The sequence below is a fragment of the Anabrus simplex genome, chromosome 2, assembly GCF_040414725.1.
Source record: "Anabrus simplex isolate iqAnaSimp1 chromosome 2, ASM4041472v1, whole genome shotgun sequence".
NCBI classification, from domain to species: Eukaryota; Metazoa; Arthropoda; class Insecta; order Orthoptera; family Tettigoniidae; genus Anabrus; species Anabrus simplex.
In genome coordinates, this window is record NC_090266.1 from 1054134366 (window position 1) to 1054159160 (window position 24795).

The window sequence follows — 24795 nt, forward strand, 5'->3', positions numbered from 1 at the left end:
ATCATTGGCTAATATATTCAGTCTCAGGATAACTTAACTGACAGAGTTTTTTCAAGACATCCACAATATCCATGGTGCTCAAAATACATGGCTTTGTGAACAAGCTATTTCAGCTCCAAAATACAAACAGGTTGCAGAAACAATGGGAAAAACATGGCGCAAAGTGCAGACTAGAAAGAAATACAGTAGTGAATAATGACAAATCGGTACATCATCTAATTAGTTTCCCAATTCTCTTTTGGCAACTGGATTACCTGTACGAGAAATTACGTTAAAAAGACATCTCTGAAAACTGTAAAAGTAGTTAGTGGGACATAAAACCAACATCATTATTATTATTATTATTATTATTATTAAATTACATTAAAAACAGAAGTGCCGATAGAATTCTTGAGGAACCTAAATGCACTAAAGTTGTGGAATGGTGACCTATATTTTGTACGTTACTTTCTCTCAAGTTACTTCTTCTAAATCTCTTCTTATAAAACCCAAAGCATAGTTTATAATGATGCTCTCCAATAGACAGATATCATTTCCATTAACAGAACAAATATTACACAGTTCCATAAAATTAGAGGAACATGTTTTGTAACGTCTGGTATGTGAACGTTAATTTGGTAGATGGGGTTCCAATGGTCGTACAGCATACCTTGAGACCTTAGCTACTCAGCGTATGACAAATCAAAGTTATACTCCATCTGTAGGCGTAGCCATGCATTAAACTGTCAGGTGACCCCTCAAAACAAAGTGAAAAGTGGTGTGTCCATGTGTTGCCGTGAGGTACAAAGACTACTGCAGTCATTTGAGCACACTGTACATCAACCAGCACATCCCATGAGACATCAACAAGTCGAAAAGGCAGTCACTTTGATCCAGGAAGGGTGGACTTTTTGTCATGTTGTTGTGGATCTCAATGTCTCTCCGTCAGTTATTCACCGCTTGTGGAATCACTACAATGAGACAGGCCAGTTCACAAGGAGGGTTGGGCAAGGTCGTGGACACATGACAACCCCACAGGATGGCCGATATCTGACAATCTGTGCGTTGCGGCATCATTCAGCAACTGCCAGAGAACTGCAGCAAGACCTCAGGAGGGTCACTGTCTGAACAGACAGTAAAGAACAGGTTAAGAGAAGTGTCCTTATGACCCAGACATCATGTTCGAGTGCCCCGTTTAATGCAGCAACATTGCACAGCTCGCCTTCTGTTTGCCCATACCCAAATCAACTGGCCACTTCACCAATGGAGACCTGTGTTGTTCACAGACGAGTCCAAATTTCCCCTGACACAGCGTGATGGACGTCAACGTGTATGGAGACGCCGTGGCGAGCAGTACATGCCAAATGTTGTCCAGGAAGGTGACGGATTCGGACAAGGTTCTGTGATGGTGTGGGGTGGCATCAGTATTGATGGCTGTACGGATCATGTCGTCGCCTGTGGTAATCTTACCGCTGCAGGAAACATCGAGCAGATACTGCTACAGCATGTGTTGGCTGCTGCGTATGATGAATTCGTACTCATGCACGACAATGGCAGGGCTCATGTCTTGTGAGAACTGGACATTCGAGAGATGGAATAGCCAAAAGTGAGTCACGAACTTAATATTATCGAGCATGTGTGGGATAGGCTTGACAGAAGTGTTCATGGGCGTCCTATTCCACCACAGGCTCTCCAAGACCTCGAACAGGCTCTCATGGAAGAATGGGACCTGATACCGCAACTTGATCTCCGTTGACTTATACTGAGCATGCCACATAGGTGCCAAGCTGTGATAAACGCTTGTGGAAGACATACACCATACTGAAGCACTCCAACTGTGATAAAAATCTACGTTATAACGTTTACGCCCCTATTTGGAAATTTCTGTTTGTGTTCTGAAAATGAACGCAAATTCATAGATGTTCTTTTGTATACTTCAACGGTAAAGATTAAAGGTTTAGTCGGTAATATACCTGGGTGTGAGGTATTGTTTTGTGAAGCATGGCATACGTTCAAAAAGCATGTTCCCCTAATTTTTTTGAACTGTGTATTTAAGTCACTCAGTAGCACCCATAACAACATATGTTATGCCCTTTACATTACTCTCAGTTTAAGGTTAAGAATTAAACCACAAGAGAGCCTGTTCTTTTACACAGAGATTGTCATATTCATACATTCACTCCAGCTGCGACTCAGATTACTTTTCTCCATTTACATCAACCACCTAAATGGCCGTCCTGTCGACGACCAGTACGATAGATAGTTCATTATAAAATCAATATACAATATCAAGAAACACAATTACTCAAGAAACTAAAGTGTAAGAATACTGAACTTGCTCATTATATGGAAAGAAAACCATGAGAATGAAAGAGAATCTTTCTCTTTATTATGTACAAAAAATTCACCTGGACTCACCTCTAGATTTGAAAACAGTGAGTTTATAATCGACTGTGCCAAACCAGGAAGGCTATAGAAGTCTCGACGGAGGCTAGTGCCACAATTTCCCAGAATATGGTAGCAGCTATCATGCACCATAGTTAAAAAGTGCTGCATGCGATCCAATGGAGTTTGTGCTCGAGGCCGTGTTACATCCATGATTTCTCCAGGAGGGCTGCCAATTCCAAGAAGATTTGTGCGGTCAACCACCAACATAGCATGTGCTGCCTGGTAACCCTATAAATAAAAACCTTTGTCAGCATATGATATGCTATACAGAGGGTGCATAATTCCTTTTCAAATCTATACCTCTTGTGTTCACCAGCTTCACAAAACTGTCACATTGAAGATTAAAATCATAGAACAATTCACAATCAACACCCTAAAATGTCTGACAAAACAATTATACTGCATACACAAAATAGTGTTCCAAAATGAAGCACTATCAGAAGAAATGTTAGGCAGAATGTTCACACAAAGTTAGCTTCAAGTATGTTACTTTCCGCATTTTTCCAGACCATATGACATTTTTCCCCAACAGCATTTGTAGAGAGCACTATCATTTCTCCAAACCATATCATTAAAGTGTTTTAACAACTCAGGCCAGTTCGATGATGAATGTACGTTCGGTGGACTATACTAGCTCTGCCGATTCAACATACCACAAAAGGTCGGTGCAGGCGGAAGTTAGAATGCCTATTAAGCATGCATCACTTCTGTTTTCTGGGATGTTTTTCCATCTTACGAATAGAGAAGTTGTGTACTTTCCTGCCAACTCAGTTTCATAATTAGAACTAGTACAAAATTGATTGATATAAGTTGCTTTCCACTCATTTCAATGAGTACGGACCTGAAAAATTAGCATCTATTTGTTTCAAAATTAGCATCTATTTTTTCCAAAATTAGCATCTATTTTTCCAAAATTAGCATCTATTTACAAAGTTAAAATAATCACATGGTATTATTAATTTTAACGATTCCAAGTTTATGAAGTGCAATTATTGTCCTTGGTTCACACACAATACAAATTCGTTGTTCAAACTAAAGCACTGTTAGTACTTCAGCATTGTTTTTTTTTTTTTTTTTTTTTTTTTTTTCAAATTGCACCGTCTCTCTGTAACCACTGTGTTGTAATGAGACAACACACGCTCGCTAACTACAATGTTCGTTGGGGTCCACAAAAACTCAAGACAGTATTTAGCTAATATGCTGAACTCTGTTTGAACTGCAGTTAATGCAAGCATGACATCACATTTTTCACTTTCTTTCACCTGGGTTTAAATTGCATGTTTCAGAGAACAGTAACCAGACCAGATATCGTTTCGTGCGAGGTCTGTTACTCCAAACAACTTCTCAAGCTCATCTAATTTATCAGTGTTATTCAAAATTATATTTTTTGGATACAAAGCTTGAGAAATTGACATAAAATGCTTATGGTTGGGGTCTTTAGCTTTCAATGTGGCTAACTTGCACTGAAGAATGAGCAGCTTTGACAAATGTGTCTCTACAAGCAGCCTGCTGTAAAGGAGTGAGCTTAATCAAAGGATCATTAGTAGCCGCAGAAAAATTCCCCTTACAAATGAAGGTAAAACTGGTGTCTAGGTTATGCAGTTTGGGGTAAAGGAGATGAAAGGTAGGATACAGAGACCCTTCAAGTTCAGTAAGGAGGTCAACCAGTCCAGCTGCATGATCTGTGACAAAAACCATGTGGGAGTGAAGCCTATTCACTTCTCGTTCACTCAGATCAGTCAGGTACTTAATACCATAGTTGTTGACGTCTTTCATGTCAGACATCTTGAAAAATGTAACAACATAAGTACAGCAAGCACTCAAACAGAAGACAGCCTGAAACCAGCTATTCCATTGGGTTATGACAGGTGCAGGGAAAAGCTATGCTTCCTTTGAAGCACCATACTTTGATGTAAAGAATTGTAAATAATTATATTTTCGCTTTCTTGTGTACAAAATGCAGACTTTACCATCGCAACCACATGATTTAAGCTGATCTTATGTGCCCCGCACTGTACATGCATTAAATGATCCCCTATGACCACACTTAATGTTTCATAACATCGGGTCATTGTCACTAATAAACATTTTACTGCATCATATGGTACACTATAACTGTGCAGAGCTTCTAAACCAGCACGAGAGCAGTTTGTAGCATTTCCTGAATCAAGACAGTTCACAGAAACAACGTGCAGATCGCTTTTTTATCCGGCTAGGACTTTAGAATATGATGATAAAAACACAACGGCCCATTCTATCTGTAGTTTCATCACAAAGTATGTTGGTGTTCTTTGCAGGTGGTCAGATGCAACTTCTAGAAAGGAAGAAAGACCTCAAATTATAAACAAAATCATTTAAAATTACTGGATCAATTGGGTACAGGTAAGATAGTTTGATATGGAAATCGCACTCAAAAATTCGATATCCTTCAATTTTGCGCGTGGTTTCGATGTCATAATACCTAAACCGCACCCGATCAATGAAATCGAAACTTACCCGGTAAATATACTTCATGTAGAGTTCTTACACATGGTAGCTCTTCATTTGAAAACTCAGTAATCCAGGCTCTTAGCTCTTTGCTTTCCAGCTTTTCCAGCAGTATATTTGCTATGGCAAATACTTCAACTGTGCGCTTCGAGAAGTTATTTCTGGAAATTTTTTGTCGTTTACAACTATCTAACCATGTAAGCACAGAAAATTGCTTTCTCTGAGATGTACTAGCAGCAGGGGTTGAACTTCCGTAATTCGTCGCTTACTCATGTTGTATTCAGATTTAACATGTTTCACAATGCTATCTTTTTTTTCCCACCCAACTCGGCAATTACAATACTTGCAAAACACTGTCGCTGAATCTGTGGCATATAAGCCCTTTCGTGCGCAGTTTTTGTCGTGCGCCCCATAACCTAAAAGATCCCTCGGCTTACTACTCTTCACTAGTTTCCGCGATACTCGATTTACATTTCGATAATAATCGATACAGATCTTATTCCCCTTGCTATTCCCATTGTAAATATCAATTAAAGTCAGCAAGCAGCAATCAATCGGCTACCTTTCTTCATCGGTCGGAATGGTCGAAAGATTTATGCATCATATTTTGAGTATTTCTGACGATTTTGACGAAATATGTTGTTTTTGCCAATAAAATAGCACATTTTTGCAGAATTTGCAACAAAATCACATATTCATACTAATTTCACAATTTGGGTCAAAATTTGCATTTTGTTGCACTTCTATTTATGCGTAAAAATGACTTTACTCCACATTAGAATTACCTTAGGCTTGGATTGAGTACAAGATTCAAAAATTCACATTTATTGTAAATGCGATTTTTTTCAGGTCCCTATCAATGAGGGATAGAACATGAAACACACTCTGTTGAGTTCCAAGGAAGTTGCTTTAGAAGGTATCACGTCCTTTCCTGCCATCTCGAGAATGTTTTCTGAATTATATCTAACTTGAAAATTCATGCCACTTATAATAGGGAAGTATAAAAAGCAAATATTTTGCAGGTATTTTTTGCTTTGCAGGTTAGAGGCTACTCAGCCGCAGAAGAATGGCCAGACCGTCTCATTCTCTTATGGGCGCAGAGATTATTCCTTTGATAGATGACAGTAATGGAAGTGATGTACTGGGAAGCAATATTTTCCATAGTGATACGACAGTGACTATTCAAAGCAACAGGTTACTGCAGCAGTGGCAGACAGTGTAGATTAAGAAGAAATAGCTTCAGCTGTAATAACTTTGTCTGCTGTTCACTGACTGTGGTGGGAGGTAGATTTCGTCACGAGTCCACAAAAATCACCCTTACGAGTGTCCCGGGTACCAAAAAAAAGCATTTCAAGTCTGTTTTAGATGTTTTTCTGCTGCTTTTTCTGGTGACAAGGCGATTGAACTTATTGTTCGAGAGACAAACAGGTAAGTGACAGAATGTATACTTGACGCGCCCTTGATACCAAGGTTGCACGCCAGAAGTGCGAGCAAGTGACAGGGGAGGAAATTTATGTGTTCTTGAGGCTTGTAATGTTGATGGAGATAACGCAGAAACCCAACCCGAAGAGCTATTTCACCAGGGATGGATTTTTAGAAGCCCCTGCGTTCTCTCAATCAATAGCAAGGGACAGGTCTGAATTCATCTTGCGATATTTACAGACAATCCTGACCTGCAGGTATCTCACATATTACTGAAAAACATTGATAATGATCTTGGTTAGCAGTCCTAAAATTTTCATTATATTATGTTTTGTATATTTAATATTATGAATATTTTTTAAATTGATAGTGTCTAAACCTCTGTTGAGCTTCAATATGAATACCACCTGGGAAGTGAGTAGCTGGGATTAAATTACTGGCTTGATGGGTTAATTTATAACAAATGGATGAACTACAAAACTTGTAGAAAATATACCAAACTTCTAATTATTTGTATTGAATACCTTTAATATCTGCACTGTTAATACTTGTTACAAAGGATTCAAGACATTTTCAAAACACAACATCCGCCATTACAGGTTTTAGCACATAACAAAAACAAAACAAAAGAAAAACAAAATGAATGTCCATGAGCTCCAACAAACTGCCAACATTTCTTAACATTCTCCCACCTTTGCAAATAGGAAGATTTCCAAATAAATTACAAGTCCAAAATGACATGTGGTTTAACTGTACGTCCAAATCTTGATTTTGCAGTCATGCTCACAGGGTCCATCACTTTGGATTGGTCTTCCTCACGTACTGTCTCTGGGTTGGTGTCCGCAGGTTGCTCTTCTACTGTCACTCGATCCGTGTCGGTGGGTAGGTCTCCTTCCACTGTTGCTTCCCCAGGTGAACCAACCTGACATGCACATATGTCAACGTTCACTTCTAGTGGGTAGAGCCTTTATAGAGGTTGCAAACATTCCCCAGTTGCTGTCAGCAGCTTAGCAAACCTGGTCACTCCATCTCTACCAGGGATTAGCTCAATGACTCTGGCCAGCATCCAAGCAAGACGCTTATAGTTGTCTGCTCCAATTAAAACCACATTCCCAACTTGCAAGGTATCAGTATGATTTCTTTTGGTAGAGTGTGAAAAACCAAGATATTCCTCCTTGAATCAGTTTCTGAACCCCTGCCTAACTTGCTGCAAGTACTTCCACCTCTTTTTTAAAATGGAAGATTTTATATTATCCAGATCAGCGACATCATTACTGCCAAAAACAATCAGAATTAGTGCAGTCAGTTCCGAAGGATCCTCGGACAAATAAGTCAGTGGTTTATTGCCCATGACGGCTTCACAGTCACATAAAAGGGCAATCATATCTTCATAATTGAGGGAAGTGCAACACAGGCTTTTTCTCAATAGATCCTTGAGGATGCGAATCAGCCTTTCCCAGAATCCTCTTCACCAAGCTGCTGTAGAAGGGTTAAACTTCCATCTTACTTGCTTAAGCCCACACTCCTTTTCAATCTCACCCCAGTCGAGTCGATTCACGAGGCTGGTGCCATTGTCTGAGTACACTATCAAGGGACGACCTCTTCGAGTGAAGAATCTCCTCATTGCTTGGATTAGCACTGTCTCAATTACCGAAAGTACAAGGTCCAAGTGTACAGCTCTATATACCGCACAAGTGAACAGAACTACCCAACACTTTTCACCGGAGCTGAAGTATAATAGTCCAGCTAAATCCATTTCAGTAACATGAAATGTCGCGCCTATCCTTGAGCGATCTCTAGGGAGAGGGGTAAGGCCACCTCTAAAGCCTCTGCCTGATTCTTGCAACATATCAAACACTTTCTGATCACAGAACTCACTGTTCTCCTACCCTGCAGAATACAAATTCTCTCATGAAGGATCGTCTCTGTCTTCTATGTTCATGTTCAATTAACTTAATCACCAGACGATGTTTTGAAGGTTGAGAAATGGGGCACGTGAATTCTTCAGTGTCTTCATCTTCTAGCATACGTGATTTCATGAGCAGCAACACTCTCAAATCCTTGAAGACGGTGAAACATTTTAGCATATTGTGTCCTGTATCTCTAGTAAAAGACTCCTTTTGGACGGAGTGGAACATAATTATTTCAGCATTCCCATGCTTTTCACTAGTGATATTGTGATTGTAACTACTCTAATCACATTTAATATGCATAAAATAAAATACTCGACCGTCGCAGTATGTGGTCTCACTTTGTACTTACCTTTGGGTTTTCACATACAGTAACCAGAAATATTAACACTTTGATTGATGATGGGCGCCAGCTACAAATAAATGGAATGGTAATAGAATGAGAATCTTGAATATCTCTAGGGTGTGGGGTAATCAGCTTACTTTGACAGCATAAGATATAGGTTCTGGGAAAAAGATATTGATGTTTGGTTTCCCAACCAAATTTGAGGTTACCTGATCTATCATGAAATAAAACAATAACTGTACTTGATACTAAACAAAGTATATTCTTTAAATTTTGAATTGAAATATGAGAATTGCTGCGATAATAAAGTTTACAATGTAAAACTCAGAAATTAAAATGGAATGAAGCTCTAGGCATTAAATTTAAAATACTCTTGACCGGACATTTGAAATCTGTACAAGAAATTTATCCCACACTACTTCACTTAACAGTGCCTTGGACACTTTGAGTGTTATTACGACGTATTCCTTGGAAGTGGCATCAGCTGTAGGTATCTCAAACCTGATTTGGTGACGTATCCTTTTAGTTCACAAACGAGAGATAGCATGGCTTGAAAATATAAGCACACTGCACAATCAACTTTACAAGTAATTCACTGAACTGTTAGACTGCATTACGACGACTCAATCTTCGGCCATTAGCAAAATGACACAAGATACGATGACTCAATCTTCGGCCGCTACTGAAATGGCACAAGAACTCGACCAACCATATATACGGAAACACACTCATCTAATCAATCTGCTCTCTGAAGACTTCGAATCCAGATAATTGCTTCTTCTCCATCTAACTGACTGGCTGATTAAGGCCTAACTATCCATATGAATGCTCACTACCATCTCAGTACAACTCTCTATGACAAGGCTCGATATCCAACTGACTGGCTGCTATAGGAGACACCTCCTTTTATAGACACCAACTGTCACATGGTATCACTCCCACATCATGGTTAAAACAATCTATGACATCACTCAAACCAAGTGGCGACGTATTGCACCTGATATTTAAAAGAGCTGCAGGCTGTGTTAGCTCCCTGAATCAGCTCTGGTTTCAAAATGAATGAAATGACGCACAAGTATTTAGCATGACTCGACAGTAACTGTGACATTATTGCATCACGTAATGCAATGTCTTTAAAGTTGTATCACGAAATAAATACATATCTTATATACAGCAGCAAATCTCTCAATCTACATTATCTTAATGCTAACACACACAAACACATATATATATATATAATAAATGAAATAAAATAAAGCAAGCGATAATTAATTAATAAATAACAAACTCAGATGATAGAATTGAATAAAAATAATAACAATAGTTAAAACAATAGTAATAATAATAGTACAAATAAAAATAATAATAAATAAAGAGGAAGGTTTGTAACAGGATATAAACCATTACAATATGACGATTTGTAACCAGATTGTGTGACAGACCACAGTTCGAACTAAAGTCAGGGCACATTGTACAAATAGCATCCAACACTCTTGCTATGGTTCGGACGATTTTAGTGTAGCTAGAAAATCTAGTGGATAAAGCTGTCAGTGAAAATTCTGTTATTTCGGTAGCTTTGGCCACAACCACAGTCTTTCTAGTCTCCCTGTTAGCCTCCGCATCATCTACAACAGGATTGCTAACAGGCCATTCTTCTTCCGGTCAATAAAGCCAGGAGAATCCCTCCCACCATTGGGATTCCTGAAATTGCAGTGGCATACATCCCCTTGATAACAGGTCTGCAGGGTTGACGTGGTACCACGGGGAAGGTTGGCTAACCTTCGGGAATTCCTTAATCCTGTTGTCCACAAAGGCAGCCCATTGTCTCGGGTTGGAAATTCACATCAGTACTACTGCAGAATCAGTCCAAAAGTAGGTTTCTTCAACTGGACGTTCGAATCCTTGCATTGCTAGCGAGTAAGTCCAAACACCAGTGAGGATGGACATCAACTCCAAGCGAGATAGTGTCAGACATGTGCCATTGACAGCAGAATTCTTCTTGTCAGGAATGCAGGTACACCATTCAGCAATTTAATGTTAGAACTCAGTCGGTAAGGTCCACAGAACCACATCAACCAAAGTACATATTCAATCTCGTCTGGGTCCCAAATATTTGATACCCATCCTCTAAGATTGAATCCAGCAGATTCCTTCAATGTCTTTGAATGTGTAATGAACACGTCAAGTTATGCTTCAGAATCCACTCCTGAAAAAACAGCTGTCAACGTAAAAAGATCACTTCCACTTCCCTACAGACCTCAGGAGATGGGAAGATGCACTGTCCAGAAGATGGTTGATTATGGCCGCTAAACAAGTAGCGACTTAAAGACACACCAAAGACCACTATACTCATGATTTCCTTATTTTGCCACCATAGAAATCTCAATAGATCATGATCAGACTGATCTAACATGATTTGTAGGAATGCCTTCTCTATATCTGCGGTTACAGCTATCAGGTACAACCTAACATTGTTCAAGATCACTGTGATCAATTCAATGAGGTTAGGACCCTTTTCCATCAACTCATTCAGGCAGTGTCCATGTCTATCCCGGTTGGAAGCAAGGTGCATGTTCCCGTCGCCTTAACTTGAGCAAGGCTGGAAGTGCTGCCTGCAGCATGCCTAACAGATGAGAAGTTAGGTGGCGTATGAGGTTGTATCAACTGTGTGCTTTGTGTTACATTGCCTGTACATTGTGGAAATAAGTTTATTTTATGGTGGAATATATATTTGTTAATTGAGGGTTAGTTACTAATAACAGCTAGTAATCTATGTCCCTATATTGACACACACCAATATGTTCTACTTCCCAAAGCAAAATTAACTGTGTGGTGCAACAATTGTGCCAGTTAGAATAAGAACATGATGATGATGATCGCTATGATTTACTTGGTTGGTACTGATGTATCCAGCACTATTGATATGAAGTCAGGGCATAGGTACCTGCCCTGTGACAGGGACTTTGGTATCATAGAAAAAAGAAAGGAAAAGTGAAGGCAACGATTCCTTCTGAAGTAGAAAATATTATTGTATGCTTGTGTGAAAAGATCCTTCAAGGTGATAAGGACTTCATCAATGTGAAGTCAGTAGCCAAGGAGTACGTTAGTACTTCAAACCTTAAATTAAAACAGTTTCATGGTTAAGGGTTACATCTGCAGATCCTGGCACAATCCACACAAAACAAACATTTAATGAACTGGAGGCATAGGAATCAACGAAGTTGGCATGAAAAACGAGACACTGAAGAAACACCCTTCAACATCTTTACCCAAGCCGGGATACAGAAATCAATTAGTGATGAAATGAATATAGATTTGTTAATCATGTTGGACTTCTTGGAGCCTAAATATCAAGACTTTCATAAGCTATTTTGTGAACAGACTAAAACAATTGGGTTTTTCAGTAAACAAAGTGCTTAATGTCAGAAGATATATTTCCTTTCAATCACAAATAATGTATCCATAATTTAATTTCTTATATTTCTCTTACTATTACTGATGTTTCATAATTTTGATTTTATACTCAGAACTTCACAAGTGTTCAGCGTGAAGAATATGTTGATATCACCATCACAAACATTACTAACCAGAGCACTTACATCATCGTCTTGGTTTTACAGGTGGGAATTGGCCACTTTTCAAAGAAATATGATTCTATTTTGTCATTAATGATAAACTGAAGGTAGTTTGTCTATTGTAGGATGCTGTAAGTTATTGATTTAAAGAGTTTAGGAATGTATTGTGGTTTCAGCATATTTTTTTTAAATTCTAAAAACTTAACATTTTGGCACATTCACCCGTTTCTATTTTCACTCTTTAATTCCTTAAACAACTCAGCAGGTTAAAGAGCTCTTTGAGATTGCATGTTACTCAGAATTTCAGTGATACCCAGGAAGATGTCCTTTTTAACAACTTGAAAAAAAGGCCTACAGATGTGAAACAGTAATCCACGTTAGTGCTTTGTTCTTGAGGTATGTCCTACTCAAGAAAGCTTTCTTGAACAGGTACAACATCTCAAACATGGTGGCTTGCCAAAAGTGACGTAACTTACTCAAGCACTGTGGCCGTTTTCCACTTATATCTACTGAACCAGATAAAATGAAGCAATAGGTTTTTCAGCATGTTGATTAAAACTTAATCATGTATTCAATGAGTTAAGAAAACAAAACTCCAAAATAAGTTGCCTGGGACTTTCAAAAAATTTAGTAAAATTGCAAATCTACATGACGGAATTCTTAAGCAAAACTGTTGTGCCCTAACAGAAGAATAACTTAATCAAAATGGAGGAATATTAGAAAGATAAAAAAAAAAGCCTGCCTAGTCTAGTGCTTGAAACAAATACCTCAAAATTCCCAGCCGGTTGCCATGCAGAACCCACTGTTCAAGAATTGCATCTGAAGGACAACACAAGTCAAATATATTTTTGTCAAGGAAATGTGCAAAATTTTCTAACAATACTATTGATTAAGAAATAATTTTCTTGGACAAAACGTTCTTTAATTTGTTCTCAGACAAAGCATGGTTTCATTTACATGTTGTGTTGATTCATGGAATAAAAGGCACTGGAATACAGAAAATCCCTGATAAATATATGAAGTTCCACTGCATAATGTACAAATCGGGCATATAATGTTCTGTAATTTGACGCAAGTGCGATAACAGGCATAACTTAAAAACAATATTCTCTCACCCATGGGTAACTAATGCAGATATCGAGCTTGAAAAATAATTATTATTATTTTATGATTATTGTTATTATTATTATTATTATTATTGAAAACCTACAGCCTGTTTTCCAGTCATTGACCGGGTCAGGGATGGAATGAATGAAGCAGATATAGGCTATTAGTATGATGGGGTCGCCACTCCCAAAGTGATTTATTAATGTCTGATAGATGCTATGAAATGAGAATGGAGAGTGTTGCTGGAATGAAAGATGACAGGGAAAACCAGAGTACCCGGAGAAAAACCTGTCCCGCCTCCGCTTTGTCCAGCACAAATCTCACATGGAGTGACCGGGATTTGAACCACGGTATCCAGCGGTGCGAGGCCGACGCGCTGCCGTCTGAGCCACGGAGGCTCCTATTATTATTATTATTATTATTATTATTATTATTATTATTATTATTATTATTATTATTATTATTATTATTTTACAACTATTATTATTTTATGTATAGCTGTGAAGTGTTACATCCATTTGGTATTATTATTATTATTATTATTATTATTATTATTATTATTACATCATGTGTACATGCGATATGATTGCATTGTTTCTGAGGTTATGTCATGAAAAAGGCACTGTATATGAACATTTATACCAGTTCAGTTAATGTAAATACCTGTAAATTAGTATTATAATTGATTCCTACCTGTATATATAAATTGTAATCCATAATTGTGAAACACACTGTAACTTCCAGAATGGTAATAGGTGACGAGAACAATTGTGAATATTCCATCCATTGTAAACTGTGTAGAATTTTCACGAAGATATATTCTGTAACGTAACTTTCTAGAAGCCTGACCAGGCACATATAAGGGGATGATCTTGACGGTAAAAATTAGTTGTTGTTTAGTAGAGTTACGGTGCAGAGATGCCAACTTTCAAGAAAGGCAATTCGTAATGCACCCGCTATAGCACGAGGGGGGGGGGGGGGGGGGGGGTGCGGCGGCGGCCGTATAATTTCTTTCCCCGAGATCTTACTAACTTACATATCATTGAAAAATATATGAAAAACACACAATTCCACCAGATGTAACAATTTAAAAAATTTTTTTTTGCCAGTTGCTTTACGTCGCACCGACACAGATAGGTCTTATGGCGACGATGGGACAGGGAAGGGCTGGGAGTGGAAAGGAAGCAGCCGTGGCCTTAATTAAGGTACAGCCCCAGCATTTGCCTGGTGTGAAAATAGGAAACCATGGAAAACCATCTTCAGGGCTGCCGGCAGCGGGGTTCGAACCTACTATCTCCCGAATACTGGATACTGGCCGCACTTAAGCGACTGCAGCTATCGAGCTCGGTGTAACAATTTAAAGACTGGCATATAAAAAGTGTATGATTCTTGCTAAAGTAAAAGGTGATCTGTAGTACATATCTGAGTGGAGGTTGAAGGATCATTTCTTTTGTTGAGTACTGTACTCGCTCTCTTAGCAGCTTGTAGTTCCTGTTTGGTAAACGTACATTGGTGACATGCTTTTTCTTTTGATATCATGTGCATCCTCTGCACTAACAGAGCACTTAACAGTTCAAGAGTTCAACTAGCACGGAATTCAGTCTTGTTCTTCTTCATCACGCGCATCTGAAAAATCGCGGCTACACACACTACAAAACACGTGCGAATGAGATTTTGAGAAACACAGTAAACCACGCCATACATTCGAGTATTCCTCCCTAAATTTTTGAACTATTTTTGGTTTATTACCGTACTAGCGTCACTAGTCATGGTAACGTCATTACACGTATTTTCCTGCACAAGAAATCGCTTCATTATTTCAAACCTTTCACATTTCATAACATACAATTAGCATATATCCTAGAAGACAAATATATGTAAATTTGGCATGCAAAATTGCAATAAATACTTCTTCAACAGTCATACACACAGTATTCACAATACTTTGCATTAAGTCTGATCATGTGACGAACAAACACAACAACTCCGCAAGATATACCACTTCACAGGTGCCTATTTTTTCGGTACTAGAAGCACACACTGCGTTCGGCGCGTGAAAACTCGAAATATTCTTAAATGAGGGACACGAACGAGGTTTAAATGATTACTGAGAAATCCGAAAAGAATATTCTGAGAATTCAAGCTGTTGTCGTGTCCCCCCAGGGACTTGAACCCAGGACTGCTATTCCCTCCGAGGATCGAACCCAGGGAACGTAGGAGAAATAGCTGTACCTGATGTATAGGAATCAGCCTGTAATAGGCTAGAAGTCAGGTATAGGCATACCTATAGCCATACCTGGTAAAATAAGGTTTGTAAAATAATTATATTGAATAGTTAACAATGGAAATCATATTTCTTGCATGTTAGGAAATCTTGAGCAACAGAGAAGTTTGTCATACAGGACGTGAGTCATGTTGACAGGGGCATGGTTCAACTCTATAGACGCAGTAAGAAGGCACTAGAAAGGTCTCTTGGATACAAGCCTCCGATTGGCCAGAATTACGGAAAGTTCGGTAGTCACGCCGGTTTCCACAAGCTTCCAGAACGTGGGGTGTGGCCCCGGAGGCTATAAAAGGACAGGGAAGTCATGATTCAGGACTTCTATCATTCATCTCGCGGACGAGTTGCTAGTAGAATCTCTGTCGGTCGACAGAACGATTACGCAACCAATAATAATAATAATAATAATAATAATAATAATAATAATAATAATAATAATAATAATAATAATAATAATAATAATAATAAGTCTTCTAACGTCGGACTTAGAATACTAGACTAGTAGACAGCTTCTCGCTCAAGACTTGTCAACATATAGTCTTCTCATCTTTGTACATAGTGTACATACTGTAATTAGCTCTACGTATCAGAATACATTATCTTTGTGGGAATCCACTTTATCGATTTCCTCTTTTCTCTGCACCTTAGTTGAAACTTCCCAACATATACGTTCCTACCACTCGGGAACGATCCAACCAACCTTCCAACCAATCTGACATTTTCTACAAGCTCACCTAAGCTCAAACCCTGTCTGTCATGACAGAAGACAAAACTTTTTGGTGTCAGATGTGGGGTGGGAAGCAGACAACCTCAGCAGAGAAGGAGATGACTTATTTTAAAGCCCCGCAGAAGAGGCTTAGCTCAAGAAAGAAGTATCGGCCCAGGATTCCCGTTCCAGTGAGAAGTGCCAGCAGCACGAGAGCAGCCTACTGAGCCAGCCCAGCGCGTGGTAGCAGACAGCAACCGGAGACCGAGGATCCAGCCCATCTTCAGCACCGATCAAAGGGTGGGTACTTGTAACTTTCTCTTTCTATAATGGCAGAGTCAAGTGCAATGAGTAATTTGGTAGATAATGTTAGTGACGCAGGATCTGATACGGGTAGTGTGCATGCAGAGGAACGGTTGTTTATATCAGCAGCTGAAGGCCATAAATTAATAGGTCATGAATTTGATGGCAGTAATCCGGAACACCTCCGCAAATTCATTGCGAATGTAGGAGCCGCACACTGCATGGTACGACCCAATGAGAAGGCACTGTTCTCTAAGTACATTCTAACAAAGATAACGGGTCCGGCTTGCGAGAAGTTGCTATGACGGGGGGATATTGTAAAATGGAGGAATGCGAAGAATGCCTTATGGGAATATTATGGCAAACAAGGGACGTTCAAACTGTATCTATGCAAGTTATTCCAGTCCAAGCAGGGGATTAGGGATACCGTGGCAGAATGGGCTCATGAGGTTGAAGAGATCGTGGTTATGTTCAGGAATGCGATTTTAGAGGAAGAACCAATAGAAGGCCGTGAATATCAGCGCCGACTGATAGTTAAGATAGCCATTGCCGGGTTCACATAAGGGCTCCGAAATAGGAGGATTCAGCACAAGGTGCAGCACCGAGATCCTAGAACAATTGAAGAGGCTGTAAGTACAGCCAGGCAGGAAGAGGCATTACTGCTCTTTCAGGAAGAGCGTGAAACCCTACACAAGCCACAGCCGGCTAGAACCCCACACAGCCGGCTAGAACCCCTCGTAGAGAAAGTTGGCAGGTAGTACCTACCAAGGGCAGCGCTAAGGGCAACTCATGGCGACGTCAGACAACAGGAATTAAGCAAAGTAAATCCTGAAATGTACTGGTGACTTGCTTCAATTGTAAGCAAGAAGGCCATATCGCAAAAGAGAGCGATCGGCCAAGAATCAAGTCTGACACACCGGCGCCTAAGTGCACATATTGCAAAAAACTAGGGCATAAGGAGCGAGAATGTAGAAAGAAATTAAGAAACCACGAGAAACCTACTACCGGGGAAGTAAAAATAGTCAGGTCCACGAAGGTACCATCCAAGGTACAATCCCAGCATGCGCAGGGAGCAGGAAATCGTAAAGGGCGATCTGAGCCCGTGATACGATGCTATGAATGCAATGAAGTAGGTCATACGAGGCCTGGGTGTCCACGAAGAAATAAGGACCGTGGACGTGCACGTAAGCGGTGTTATACCTGTGGGAGGCAAGGCCATTTTCGGTGGCAATGTACCACCAAACAGAGCCGAGAGGCTCAAGTTAGCCCTCAAGGAAGGGGCAAGCAAAGCCAAGCGGCTCAAGTTAGCCCTCAAGGAAAGGGCCAGAGAGTAGTCCAGGCTGGTGTAACACAAAACAGCCAAGACAAGCTGGGTAGTCCTTCTAGTCGCAATCACAGCCGTAAAACACGGTGTAAGATATGTAAGCGATGGTCTCATAATACCGAGGACTGTTGGTTCAATACCCAGGACACGTTAAACTAACAAGGGGTCACGAGCAAGGGACAGCAGTGAAAACCCCGAAGGTATCAAGTCCCGCCACAATAGAATTATCCAAGACAGAAGGCTCAATCTTGATAGATTTAGCCGGTCGGAGAGACCCTGTTAGATTTTTAATAGACACAGGTAGTGACGTATCTCTCCTCAAGGAAAATTGTGCACCTAAGGACGTTTTCGTGAATCGAAAGGAGACTTTTCGTGAATCGAAAGGAGACTCTCCAGCTGAGAGGCATCAGTAGACACGTAGTATTCACGAAGGGGGAAATTCGAATCCCAATAGGAGGAAAAATCCTAGAGTTCCACCTCGTAGGCAATGATTAAACAAGATGGGATCATTGGAAGGGATATCCTGCATAATAGTATATTAAATTACCAGGGTGGGTATGCGCTAATAGCAGGAAAGAAATATCCCTTTGGTGCACGAGAAGCCGTATGGGTCACTTTGGAACCCCGAACCGAAAAGATAGTGGCTATCGAAGTAGATAAGAATAATACCGAAGGCCTTATTGGAAAGCAAGAAGTAAGACCGGGCGTTAACTTATCAGAGTGCTTGACCAAGTCGGAAGATTACACGGCTATTGTCAGTATGTTGAACACTACTGATAAGACTTGGAGATTACTACGTCCAGTGGTAAAACTTCATGCTGTAGGGAATGAGACAGCTGAATCATCCACTGTAGTAAATAAAGTCGAGCGAGCCGCCTTATCTAGAACAAGCAGCGGAACGCAAGAGCACCCAGAGAATGGCAATAATAATAATAATAATAATAATAATAATAATAATAATAATAATAATAATAATAATAATAATAATAATAATAATAATAATAACAATAATAATAATAATAATGTCAGTGGTGAACAAGCGAAGAACACCTCTCCCGTCACCAAGTCCAGAGCTCAAAGACTGCGAGAGCAGTTGCGTTTAAATCATTTAGCACCTAAGGATCGCGAAGAGATATGTGCGATCTGTACCGTCTACCAAGATGTATTTTACTTGGAGATGATAAGTTAATGCACACGGATGTGCTGCAACACGCCATTCCAACACCCGCAGATCAACCTCCCATACATCTACGGCAATATAGATTGCCCGAAGCCCAGAAAGAGGAGATAGGTAGACAAATTGACAAAATGTTAAATGATCAAATTATAGTTCCTTCTACTTCTCCATGGTTCTCGCCCATTCTTCTAGAAAATGGACACCTCTGGGAAGCAAAAATTTTGATTAGTGGTCGATTTTCGTGAGTTAAACCGGGTTACAATTGGTACAGCGTACCCACTTCCGTTAATTACGGAAATACTAGATGCCCTAGGTTAGGCCCGATACTTCTCCACCATGGATCTGGCGCATGGCTATCATCAGGTCATGTTGAAGCCAGAAGACAGAGAAAAGACCGCATTCTCCGCACTAGGGAGACATTACGATTATTTAAGAATGCCCATGGGTTTGAAAGACAGCCCCGCAACATTCATGCGGTTAATGAAAACCGTATTAACAGGCCTAGATGGAATAAAATGCCTTTGTTATTTAGATGACGTCATTATTCATGGTAGCTCGATAGAGGACCATAACCAGAAGCTACGAGATGTATTGCAACGGCTAAGAGAAGCCAACTTGAAATTAGGACCAGACAAGTGCGAGTTCTTACGAACCGAAGTCACCTTCTTAGGTCACGTCATTACGAAGGACGGAGTCCAACCAGATGAGAGGAAAACCCAAGCAGTGAGGGATTTTCCACAACCTACTACCACAAAACAATTGAAGGGATTTTTAGGGTTGTCAGGTTATTACCGTAGGTTCATACCTAATTACAGTAAGATAGCGAAGCCACTGTATGAGCTCCTAAAGAAGGACGTACCATATGTGTGGACAGAACAGCAGGAATATGCATTCCAAGTGCTGAAGCAGAAACTCATTGAAAAACCAGTCTTACAGTACCCCGACTTTGAAAAGCCATTCATCCTAACCACAGGCGCAAGTGGTGAAGCGTTAGGTGCTATACTGTCTCAAGGTCCGCTAGGCAAGGATTTGCCAGTGGCTTATGCCAGTAGGACACTAAATAAGGCAGAAAGGAACTACAGCACCACAGACAGGGAAGCATTGGCAATTGTATTCAGTGTGAAATATTTTCGTCCTTATTTGTTTGGACGTCATTTCACAGTGGTGACCGACCATAAACCGCTAAAGTGGCTTTTTAGTGTACGAGACCCATCTTCTAGGTTTCTGAAATTTAGGCTAAAGTTAGCCGAGTACAATTCTGATATCGTATATAAGGAGGGCAAGCGTAATTGTAACGCGGATGCTCAGAGCAGAATTCCTGCTACCTCTGAACAGGAAGTGAGAATAGTTAGCTCTGAAGGCCAAGAGCCGGACACGGCAGGCAGTAGGGAACGAAGTAACAAAAGGACGTCGACCCCTAACACAAGTTACAAGTAACTATTCTCATTTTGGTTCCGTATTGAAGCTGACGTATGTCTCAAATATTATTACAATATTTTAAGTCCACCTATTCAATACAATTTAGCAATTCACCTAAGCTACAATAACAGCTGAGGATGTTCCTAAATAAGGAACAAAACATGTACTGTTGACAAACAAAAATTTTTTGCCAAAAGGCGAAAAAAGTATCAAAACGGTGGAAGAATTTTAAATATTGTAAAACGTAGTGATTAAATTTTGATACGGAAAATGAAGTTGATTACTTGCAATATACTCACATGTCAGGACCAGTTATCGAAGTACCTGGTCGTGAGTGTAATGCCAGACCAGAGCACAGAAACAGTAGCCAGAACACTGACAAATAGCGTAATCAGTGTCTTTGGAATATCAGGAACGATCTTAACCGATCAAGGTGCAAATTTCATGGCGGACGTGTTTAAGAAACTGTGTCGAACCTTACGAATTAAGAAGGTACACACAGCCACTTTCCGCCCACAATCGAACGGAAGTCTAGAAAGGTCACATAGAGTGCTAAGTGAATTTCTGAGACATTATGTGTGTAGCTCTCAAAATGACAGGGATAAGTATCTCCCAATGGCTATGTTTGTGTATAATACTACCAAACATACTAGCACTGGATATACACCATTTGAATTGATATTCGGAAGAAATGCCAATATTCCAGGCGTGCTACAGAGAAAACCTGAGCAGACTTACAATGAGTATCAGAATGTGGTAGAAGAATTAACTCAGCGACTCCAGGAGAGTCACGAGATAGCTAGAAAGACTCTAATTAAGAATAAAGAGCAAGAGAAGTGTAGGTATGATGAATCACAGAATGAAGTTTCTTTTAAGGAAGGAGACCTAGTATTGCTCCGTAATGACACCCTAAGGCGAGGTCGTAGCAAGTCAAAATTATCTCCGCCATATCAAGGCCCCTACAAGGTCATAAAGGTAAATGGTGTGACTGCACGCTTGAGTTGAATAAGCGAGGAAAACAAACTATGGTCCACAAGAACAGATTAAAGTTAATATTAACTAGAAAGGGCATAAATATTTATTATCTGGCTCTGATTTCGGTCGCGGTAAACACACTCCCTTTACCTCAACGGCATTGTGAACTTTCGATGGCTGCTGATAGGGTTAGTATGAAATACCCCGTCAAGTCACGTGCCAAATTAACCCTTTCCCGCCCTTAGCGCCTAAAAGCGCCCGACTCTTCACTTTGCCTTCCGGTCCTTAGCGCCCGAAAGCGCCCGGCTGCATTATCTGCATACTTACGCGAGCTATGCGATAGTGTTTTGTTTTCTTCAGCTTTGAAGTGTTTATGAGGCATTTATGAACACGCAGTACGATCTACAAGGCTTAGGAAATGAGAGAAGAGCGATAATCTGTCTTGACGTCGCCTAGGAAACGGTCTTGAACTTCCGCGAGCGTGGGACAGCTGTGTCGTTCGTTAACATGGCGGGATTGAATACTGCGGACATAGAAACGGAGCTGAATACAGGCGACGATAGTGACACAGAATCGTAGAGTAGGGGTGGAGGTGAATTTTTAGTGAGGGAATAACCTATCAACGAAGATAATTTTAGTGATAACAGTGATGTAAGTGAAAACGGATACCTAGATTTCGGACCTGATTGCGATGCCGCGGCACTTCAGTTACCACAAATATTTCGTTTCGTTATTCCGAATGATTATACGGATGATGTTGAGCCTGTCCATAATTTCTAAAGAGTATTACGAGAAATATATTATTTTTGACATAAGTTAGGAGGAGACAAACTATTCAGTGAGATATCCACTTGCATATATATCAATGCAGCATTCAAACAGGCACATTCCGGAAACATAGATACAGAATGTGAAGACACTTGCTCAGGGGAAATAGAAGCTGTTATACAGTATATATTCCACTTCCAGAATCACGCGGTTATTGGTTTAGAGGGATTCGTACAACATGAGAATGTGACAAATAGAACCTATCTTTGTGTCGAGTACCACAATTACGGGGGGTTTGAACCAACAACCTTATGACTCAATGAATACGGAAATGGATGTGATGGTATGTTTTCTAATATTATTGAAAATTTGAATACATTGTGATCAACAGTTTTTATTATATTTACCTTTATCTGAAACAGTGTGCTCTGCTTCAATTTTTCCTAAATAATAGGTTGAAATCTGGCAATAAGCGGACTGAAAATGTGGGCGGGAAAGGGTTAAGGATACCGGTGTTAGAAATTTAACCTAGAAATCTTAGAGCCAAGGTTATTGGTACAGGACGTCAAACAGTGCACGATCCTCTGTACCTGTCAGAAAGACTACAGTGGCGAGGCTGTGAGTCTAGATGTCAACCCTCGCCAAACTTGACCGACGAGGTCTTGAGCTGAGCACAAGGCTCACTCCTGTAATGAAAGCAGAAGGCTTAAAATTCAGTTCAGAGTTAATAATAACATCGCTAATGCGCAACATAGTGTCTTACTGAACGGGCATGATAGAGAGGAAGCTGCATAAAATTACCATTATGAAAAGGTAGGAATTTGTGAATAGGTACAGTCACAGAGTCGCTAATCAATGTTAAGGAATTAAATAATACGGTCAAGTACACAGTGATTCTCTCGCAAAGGAGAGAATAGAATGAGTCCTGTAGTAAGGTACACGGAAAAACCCTGTGTGGTGCCAGGAATTAACATAAGCAACCTCATACACCAGAATAGCACCACGACCGATCCAGTCTGTCGTAAGAGGCGACAAATGGATCCTCATAGGGAGCGGCCTTGCATTTAGTCCCATAGCACGGATGCGGGCGCCCTATGGGAGGTGTGAATCCCGTGGGACGGATTCCACCTGGGGTATGCCACCACCGAGCCGGTGACTACCCAAGGAGGTGTGATTTCTGCAGGTGCAGAATCAACCAAAAAGGGGAACGGTAAACTGCACCTAGGAGCTTTGTTCTTACGATTTTATGGAACAAAGCCTGGTCGACTGATCCGCCATTCCACATTACAGAATGAGCACTTACACTCGTACAGAACAGTGTGTTAGAGAATACCAATAAAACCCTCACTGAGAAGGTCGTACTCTGCGTACTCTGGACATGAATTGTAGTGAATCCAGACCAAGGCGTCATATGCCACTCAGCATAAAACGTTGGAAGTATCCAATCATTCTTGGTGCGAAATCTTACACCCTCAGGTTGTGGAAACCTATAGTACATATCAACATGGCAAATTAACTCAACGTGAATCAGAATCTCCACTCCGGAATTTCCAGATAGAAACTCCCTACACGATTACTCTGTGCCACTCTGCGCACAATGAATGACTGGGAAATGTGTGTCCCACTAGACATTACCCTCAAGGTAAAATTCTGATCTTCAAATTACATAGCTGTTACCTTAGGCTGGAAACGCTATGTCTCCTGTCAGAGGATGTTGAAGGCTGAAGGTGAGCCATCCTAGGCTGGGAGTCACCCCTTGAGAAGACCCCGTAAGGCAGGTAGTTACCTGAGTGCTTATGGATAAGCCAGGTAAGAAGAGCCATATTCAGCATTCAAGATTGCATAGGAAAAGGCTCTTGCGAACTCAGGACTCATGTCACCGAAGGTTGCCGTGCGATTAATAAAGGAAAAATGAGTTGAATACCATACTCATAGGATAGAACCGAACCCGAGACCCACGGCACTGCAACCTACCGTGCGGTCAGTAAAGGCAGCAATACAGCAAGGAAAACTCGAAAGCCATTCAGGGATGAATAGTGATAGCTTGTTGTGTTAACACCTACATGTTATGATTATCTAACTCAAGTGTAAGACAAGCTGAGCGTAAGACAATACGAAGTCAGCTTGCCAGCAGATAAGAGAGATAATGTGTTAACTTGTGGGCCAGCACGGCCAAGCATGCATGATGTCCAGTAAGCAGTCAGAGACAGCGACCTTGATGTCGATAAGGCAGCACCGTTAGACTTAGAGATAACCCATACAGCAAGCCAACAGGCGTGCTCTTCGGAGAGAAGAGAGAAACAGAACTGTACGCGGCAATGATTAGTACAATTAAATCGGTTATCTGAATTGTATATCGTAGCCCATGAGGACCTAAAAGGGACACAATTTTGTGCACTATATCAAAGAAGGAATTCACGTGTAATAGATGGGTTCGTGTAGATATACTGAGTATTCAGCCCGAAGGCTGATTGGATCCTCAAAAGGTCCACCGTAACTACCGTAGATGGCCTAAATGCCATTGAAGAGGCGCGCTAGAAAAAGAAGAATGAGATAGCTTCCGTTGCT

General features: G+C 40.4%; 1 protein-coding gene across 2 annotated transcripts in view; it reads right to left on the reverse strand.

Moving 5' to 3' along the window:
* Positions 1–24795, reverse strand: part of Ranbp21 (exportin-5-like protein Ranbp21) — a 417228-nt gene that overhangs the window by 131701 nt on the left and 260732 nt on the right. For both annotated transcript variants that reach the window (XM_067141992.2, XM_067141993.2), the window contains exon 12: positions 2398–2655. In XM_067141992.2, the coding sequence (XP_066998093.1) occupies positions 2398–2655 (258 nt within the window). The remainder of the gene's footprint in view (positions 1–2397; positions 2656–24795) is intronic.